The 8,328-nt window shown below is 51.6% G+C and overlaps 1 protein-coding gene across 3 annotated transcripts in view; it reads right to left on the minus strand.

Annotated features, from left to right (window-relative positions):
• Positions 1-3,684: 3,684 nt before the first annotated feature.
• Positions 3,685-8,328, minus strand: part of Rnft2 (ring finger protein, transmembrane 2) — a 55,964-nt gene continuing 51,320 nt past the window's right edge. For all 3 annotated transcript variants that reach the window (XM_005344344.3, XM_026784979.1, XM_026784977.1), the window contains exon 11: positions 3,685-6,613. In XM_005344344.3, the coding sequence (XP_005344401.1) occupies positions 6,479-6,613 (135 nt within the window). In that variant the 3' untranslated portion in view covers positions 3,685-6,478. The remainder of the gene's footprint in view (positions 6,614-8,328) is intronic.

Here is an 8,328-nt window from a genome sequence, read left to right on the forward strand (position 1 = left end):
TTGCAAAAGGAAAAAACAAAACAACAACAAAAAACCCAACTCCCACAGTGTGTGAAGTGCTGGCACCATCCTCCCTTTTATCCCCCGCTTCCCCTGGCTGCCAAGGAGCACTTTTTGATTTTGATTTGCCTCTCCGCAGTCTGTGATGAGGAAAAGAGAGGGAGAGAGGCTTTGAAATAAATTTTAAAAAAGACCTCATACTGGGTCAGCAGACAGCAGCGTGTGTGTGTGTGTGTGTGTGTGTGTGTGTGTGTGTGTGTCAGTGCAAAGCCTAGGAGGTTTCTGAGATCATTGCTAGGGAGCTAGCTGTGTGACGAGATGAGGTACTATCTGTCACCCGGGTCCAAAAGCTGCTGCCTGCTCTCTGAGGGTGAGGGTCCTGGAGTCTGGGGGATTGAAGCCTTCCAGAGTAGGTCCACTCCCTTCTGGAAGCTTCTCTCCTTTACCTCATCCTCAACAAGCAAGATCTCTGTTTAAGTTTGAGGTTCCATCTCTCTTTGTTTTGGAAAGGGAGAGTCTGAGCCAGAGCTGTTTTGGAGAGCCCCTGGACACTTCCTGTCCCCACTCCCCCAGCTTCCTAGCCATATTTCCTCTTCACCTCTATGGATAGCCTTGTTCTGTTTCCTTTCTACTGTGATGAGGAGTGGGGACCTAAACAAATCGTCACAGGATAAGGAGGCTGCGAATGCCCCGTGACACTTCATACAGCTGAGCTCATGTCTCGTGTGTGCCTGACTATTGTCATGTTTCTGAAATTGACCAAGTGTCATTCTTCCTCACTGAGGACTGAGGGAGGAAGCAGACACTGGCACACCCTACACAAATATCTCCAGGAGACACTTTGGAGGTCACTAGTGTGCACTATTTATGTTTGTTACAGTTTTGTGAGACATGGAGCCCAGACTGGTCTTGATCTCACTATACAGGAGAGGATAACCCTAAACTTGTTATCCTCCTGCCTCCACTTCCTGATTCCAGGTGTGGGCCACTACACCTGGCTTATGCTGGACTGTTTGAATGTCCACAGTGAACTGTTAGAAACTGCAGTGACCGGAACACAGACTCTCTGCTGTGTTCATACTATTTTCTTTTCTGAGCCTGAAGTCAAATTGGGGGAGCCCAGGTGGTCAGAAGTTGGTTGAAGATTTGGGGAGTAGGAGAGGAGCAGACTATTCCTGCGTGAGCTGATCCAAAGACCCACAAAGGGGGAAGGCTGACATCACAGTGTCTTTTGAAACCGTTAGCCAAAAGTTTATCTTTTTAAAGATTTTGATCAATTTGCTCGATACCTATTTACTGAGCATCTAGAGTGTGCCAGCTGGAGACCTCCACCTAGGAACGAACTTAGTCATGGTACAGCAACGGTCCTTTTGGAGACCAGATGCTATGAAATGTCCCTTTGCAGTCTGGCTCACAATTTGTAACAGATCTGCCAGGTCACCATGGTGACCTCACGCCTTGCTGGCAGATTGCTATATAGTATTTTTTTTTTTTTTTTGCATGCCATGCTCTGGGCTGAATACAATTAAAAAGCTTGCTGTATTGTCTCCTCAGTGGGAAGATTGGTCCCTTTGTACATAATCAAAGACCCCTTTACAGAACGAGTACTGCCCACCGTGGAGTACTGCACGAGGTGCTTCCTGAGGCTTCGCCCGAGAGATGCTCACCCTAGTGGTAGTGCCACTGAGCCCATTTTACAGATGAAGAAGCTGAAGGTGCCCAACAGTCAGTGGCTGATCTAAGGTTTGCTTTTGAATCCATGTGACGCAGGGAGGCACTGGCATTAGATCAAGGGGCTCTGGTGTTGTTCATTTGAAAGCAAGCATTGTGTTTCCTCGCTCATGGGCAGACATTGCTAGTCCAGAGGCAAGGACGCACCTGTGGGCCAGCAGGGCGTGTCTACGTTTGCTCAATGGGAAGAATGCCTTCTCTGGGGGCACTTGAGAGCAGGCTGAATGGTTTCAGGGGGGTTCTCCCAGCTTCAATAAAGTCCAGGGTGAAGGGTGTCTAATGTGCAAATGGCTTGTCCCACTCATCTCTTTGGCTATGGGAAGTTTTTCTTACCTCTCTTATCTATCTTCTCCCCCTAATCCCAGACTCCCCCAAAGTCTTTGCACTATAAGAGTCAAGGAGCCCATGTACATGGCAGAGATGGTTGTGAAGGGCATTTGGAACCTGGGGGACATTCTGTCTGGGTCCTGACATTGTTGCCTTGTGCTCTTTTCTAAGTGGAATTTCCTACCTGGACGCTTTGTACATATTTGTTACACTTTTAATAAAAAATTGATTGTGCACCTCTAGTGAAGACCTGTGCGTGTTCATTTCCCTTGGGAAGGTCGGTCCTCAGGGACCACGGGATGAGCATAGCTGCACGGTGACAGGTGACTCCTCTCTGCACAGGCAGTGCTAGCACATAGAGGTCAGAGGTCAACCTCAGGAACTGTCACTTTTTTTTTTTGACAGGATCTCACAGGGCTTCAAAGCCCTGGCTAGCCTGGAACTCAATAAGTTGACCAGATACTCAGAGGTCCACTTGCCTCTGCTCCTAAGTGCTGGGATTACAAAAAAGTATGTGCCACTATGCCCAGCTCCACCTTGTCTTTTGAAACTGGGTTTCTTCATTGACCTGCAGCTCACTGAGGCAGCTAGACTAGGTGCCTAGCAAGCCCCATAGGGGCACGATTGTCACCTGAGACTACTAATTTGTACTTTGTTAGATCCCTGGCAAGTTCTGGGTTTATTTTTTTAGACTATTATGGTTTTTGAGATAGAGGTCACGATGCAGTCGGGGACCTGCCTCGAACTCTCAATCCTCCCCTCAGTCTCATTAGAGTTGTGATTCACCCATCTAGATGAATCAGTCACTCTCCCCTCCACCTACCAGTGCTGGAGACGGACCTGGAGCCCCGTGCATTCGCAGCCAGCATTCTCCCACTGAATTATGTCCGCCCTCACTGGCAGAATGTAAGCAGATTCTCTGCTGATGAGCAGAGCCCTGGCCAAGCAAGTGTTTCCTGATCACCACCAATTCCACACCCCCAGTCAGCAGTGGGGTGTGCTGCGCGGGCACCCAAACAGCAGTGAGATGTGGGGCTTCCAGGGCACACAGGCTAAAGTGCTCTGATGATATCTCTCAATTCAGAGTCAAGGACACCCTGGTGTGTTTTTGTAGGCACTAGAGTCAGAGTGTGGTAGTCTCAGATGCAGCCTATGCCAGCAGCCTCCTTTGGGATGTCCCTAAAGTCTGTCTCCCCAGAAGTCACTGTCTAACATGGCTCCCTCTCTCCTCTTTTGTGTGTCTATGCTAGTGCGTATGTGCATACATGTCTGTCTATGTAAGGCCAGAGGTCAACAATCAGTGTCTTCATCTGTCCCTCTCCTCTTCATTTTTGGAGGCAGCATCTTGACTGAATTTGGAGATAGGCTGGCCAGCCCCAGGAATCCGTGTCTTCCCTGCCCCCACAGATTTGCTGCCACACCCAGCTTTTTACATGGGTTCTAGGGATCCAAACTCAGCTCCTCATGCTTGTGCGGCAAGCATTCCACCTAGAGGCACCTGTGCAGCCAATCCACTTTCTATTTCTTTCTCGGCTTCTCTAGGGAGAAGCATCCGCTGTGTCTCCACAGGCGCTGCACCTCAAAACAGGTCTATTTAACTTTAGGAGGACTGACCGACAAATATAAGTTGCGTCCACAGAGAAGGTTTATTGGCAGAAGGTTCTCAAAGACACCAAAGACAGCCATGTGCCAAAGGAAAGCACCACAGACTTCAGGCCTGCTCCCGTTTCGTCCTTAGCATCAGGACGGACGGTCCCAATGCTCCATACCTGTATGTCATTCCCTTTGGAAAATGCTGGCCCTGTCAAGCTCAGTCCAAAGCAGGCCTTTCTTCTTCCCACACACTTCTTGAAGATTTATTTTGTTTTAAATTATGTGTGTGCACATGCCCCTCCCCCCATATACTCTTCGTGTATGTGTAGGTACCTGCGGAGGTCAGAAGAGAGCCCCCGATTCCCTGGAGCTGGAGTCAACAGTAGTGAGCCCCTTGATGTGAGTGCTGGAAATTGCACTCTTAACTGCTGGCTTCTCTCCAGTCTCCCTGTAATGTTATTCTCAGGTTCTTATGCACAAACAAGACTCTGAGGATTCAGTGCGATTTGAGCCTCTGTCTCACAGATACTGGGCATCAGACACAGAACCTGATGGATGCTCCACTGATCCCCTCTCCAGGGGACACTTCTCCATAGCCCGGTGTTTGGGAAACTCTGCCCTAGCTAAGACAGAAGCCGAGTCATCTAAGCTGGGAGAAAGCCCCTGATGAGATGTCCCCCTCACAGCGTGGAAAATGAACAAGTAAGATCCTAGGCTGTCTATCATCTCACTAGGGAATGCCCCCACCTGTGCCTTCTTTATATGGCAGGGGGACAGTTTACATTTCCACAGTGTTAGAGAAATAATGGGGGTGGTAAAACCCCTGGAGCATCCGCCGGTAACCCACACTGCTTTCCTCTTCTCTCCCTTTCAAAATGGGGTCTCAGGTAGCCCAGGCTATCCTGGAACTTGCTTTGTAGCCAAGGAATGCCCTTGAACTTCTGATCCTCCTGCCTCTACCTCCCAGTCTGGCATTACATGCATGCACAGCCGTGTCTAGTTTATGTGGCACTGGGCACGGAACTTGGGGCTTCCTGCATGCTAAGCAAGCACACTACTCGTTGGGCTACACCTGCAGGCCTGCTAGTTTTCTCAGTCCCAGTAAGTAACACAACATGCTAGGTTTTGTAACCCCACTGATGGCTACAGGGTATAGGGATGTCACATCATCATGCAGAGCTTGGGGTCAGGTTTCCAAGCCCCACTCCCAATAGCTGCCTCTGCTCCACCCCATGCTTCACTTCTGTGAGTCTCCCCCAGCTCCAATCCCTCCAAAATGCTGACAGATGTTTCCAGACAAAGTGATCTCTGATGAAAACCAGCTGCAGGCAGCCCCACCGGCTCTTCCTAGGTGCCCTTTGGGCCAGAGAGAACAGAGGAGCCCATCCTCCCTTTCCTCTTAGAACATCCAGACAGCAGGATTGTTTAACATCATGGCCATTGCCATAGTAACCGAGCTTGAAGGATGCTATGGTCTCCTGGAAAGGGTGTCTTGCTGGTACCAGGGAAGAGCCGAGGAGAAAGGAAGCAATCCAGGCGAGGGGTTACCCAGGAGCATGAGTCCTGGACCTCCTGGGGGAGGGAGATGGCAGTGAGACCCCCAATTCCCCCAGGGCTTGAATGCTGCTAATCTGCCCATTAGCCATGCAGAGTTTTCTCAAATTTGGCTGGGGCCAGCCTGTTGTGGGGACATCAACAATGAGAAAACAGAGTTGGGAGAGGGTGAAGGCAGGCAGGCAGGCTTCCGGAGGCTTCTGCATGGTCACCTGTGCTATATCTCAACCCAGGTTTCCAAGCAGAGTTTCCCAACGGAAGCAGCGGCTGTGTCCTGGGGACTGGCATGTGAAGCGCACCTGCGAGCCTGCTCCCAGTGCTCCCTGTGGCCCCTCTCTGGCATTTGGTTAAAGATATAAAACAATCTTTTTTAGAAGAAAAGGCTGGAAGGGCTGTTGTTTCTCTGAGCTAATTACCTCACTAGAGAGAGGGAGGGGAAAATGAATTGATTGTTCCTGAGCCGTGCGCCATCTAGGACAGGGATTGAACTGTTAGCTTCGAAGGCTCCCAGGAGAGGCAGCCATGTCCACCAGAGCTCTGCACAGGCCTGAGCTGTCAGCGAGGGAGTTACAGAAGAGGATGAGGAGAGAAGAAATGACAGAGGCCCAGTAGCATGCACCCAGGAAAAAAAGAAATCAGGATGGTCAAGTCTTTCCATGGCTCCCACTGCTTGACCTCGGGAGGCAGCATCCCCAGCCTGTGTGCTCAGTGCAGGCCGCCTCTGCCGTGCTAGACACTTGGGCCACTGATCCTCGGCTACTGAGGGACAGGGACATGAGCCCGGCCTCTGCACTCCTGACAAGCTAGCTCTGTTGGCGTCTGCACAGGAGGCTCATCAGCCTGTGTTAGATGGGACCACATCCAGCTTTTCACCTCAGTCTCCTCGTGTGGTGGGTGAAGCCTGGTGTGTTTGCACGCTAAACATTCTCCCCAGACCCGAGTCACGTCCTGAGAGGCTGTACTCTTTCAGCTTATACTGGTCTGTAGCACGGAGTGCCAGCAGCAGGAAGCAGGTTAAATAGGGAGAGATTGAGGGGACGGACCACCTACCTGCAGGAAGCTAAGCCTGAATGAGGAGGGCTCCCCTATCTGGTGGGGCAGAATGCACACACTGTACCAGGGCGATGAGGAATGTGTTGGTGGGGAGACCCTGGGCCATCAGGTAGAGGTGGTGGAAGGCAGGAGAAAGCGCTGGAGGTTGTTTCCCAGGAATCATCAGGGCTGGGCTCAGCAGTGCTGGGCCCTCTGGCATCTCCAGACACTTGTGTTCCGCTCAGTACACCTGCAAGTGTGCAGATGTGGCCCCATCCTTCCAGCAGCGCAGGGTATCCACGGCAACTGAGCGGCAGAGCGGGCAGGTGCGCTCGCGATCCAGCCACAGGCAGAGGCACTCCTCGCAGAACACGTGCTGTGGGCACAGTGGTAGGAATGAGTGTGATCCGTGAGCTTGGGGACTGGGTCATCCATGCCCTCCAGGAGCTTGCATTCCAGGAGGGGAGACAATAGGTCCCGACACATCTAAAACAGCAGTATCAGTGGCTGGTGTTCTGGCTGGAAGGCAGAGGTGGGGGCCTGGGGAAACATCCCTGGGAAAGCAGCACCTTCCGTGGGAGGGTGGAGTTGGCTGGGGATAAGAAGCACACCTGAAGAGCACGTGCAAAGGTCCTGAGGCCAGGATGTGTGGCTGGGTCGGAGGGACAAGGGGATGCTGAGGCAGACAGGCACACAGAGCAAATGAACATGAGGTCAGAGGGCTGATGGGGCACAGACTGTGTGGACCCTGTGAACCATGTGAGAACTTGGACAATTTTCTTTTTGGTCTCTTTCTCTAGTCTAGACTGACCAGAACTCACTGGAAAAGCCAAAGCTGGCCTTGAACTGTTGACCGTCCTGCCTGTAGCTCCTCAGTGCTGGGGTGACAGGCGTGTCCCCTTGCCGGGTTTATTCAGTACTGGAGACTGACGCCAGTGCTTCATACCCGCCAGGCGAGAACTCTGCCAACTGAGCTCATTCCCAGCAGACAGCTGATAATTTTATAAATGTAAAAGACCCATTTGCTTGTTAGGTTGAGAACATGCTGGTACACGCAAGTCCCCGCACAGGTCACACAAGCTGGGTGAGTGACAACCTCCTCGCAACTCACTTTCTTCATCTGCAAAATGGGGGTAGTAACCCTGTCTGAGCACGCTCAGCAGGCATGTGAAAACGGCTCAGACAAACAGACAAACACAGGGGTTTTCCATTGGCTTCTGGATGGCATATCGGATGTCTGTGTCCATGAGGGCACAGCCTTGATTAGCTCTGTTGCTGTGTCTGAGAAATGTGGGTCAGGGCAGGAACTCATGGGGCTCTAGGGTGAGGGAGACCCTGAGTCTGCCTCCTCAGGGGAGGCACAGAGTCCAGGGCCAAGTGCAGGAATTCAAGGAACCAGGTCTACCTAGAGTCCTAGCCGAGGAGTTCACGAGCCTTAGCCTGCCTCTGTCCATCTCTGCAGAGGGAGGAGGCATATGGAAGACAAGATGAATCTGAACCCCTCCCCAGCCACACTACCCTTACCCACCACCGTGGACGACCTGAGGGTGGCCGGTGAGATCATCACACTCTTCAGGAGAGTCCTGTTCTTCACCAGTGTGAGTGCCTGGCCCAGGGCCATCTGCCTGCCCAGTCCTCCTTTCCCTCCTCCTCTCCTCCCTTCTCCTCTTCCACTCCCTCTCCCTCTCTCCTCTCTTTGAAACAGGGTTTCTCTGTGTAGCTCTGGCTGTCCTGAAATTCACTCTGTAGACATAGACCAGGCTGTCCTTGAACTCACAGAGATCTGCTTGCCTCTGCCTCCGGTGCTGCAATAAAAGGCGTGTGCCACTAGTGCCCAGCTAGATACAGACTCTAAAGCAACAAGCATGAGCAGTTTTTAAGCCCCAGTGGGCGTCACAGTTCTCCTGACTTCTTGGCTGTTCATACATTCAGCCAGGCTCACAGTGGTCAAGAATGTTCACACTCAGCTAGGTTCACAATTTTCAAGAATGTTCACACTCAGCCAGGCTCACAGGGGTCAAGAATGTTCACACTCAGCCAGGCTTACAATTGTCAAGAATGTTCATACTCAGCCAGGCTCACAGGGGTCAA

The sequence above is a fragment of the Microtus ochrogaster genome, chromosome 2 (genome assembly GCF_000317375.1).
Source record: "Microtus ochrogaster isolate Prairie Vole_2 chromosome 2, MicOch1.0, whole genome shotgun sequence".
NCBI lineage: Eukaryota > Metazoa > Chordata > Mammalia > Rodentia > Cricetidae > Microtus > Microtus ochrogaster.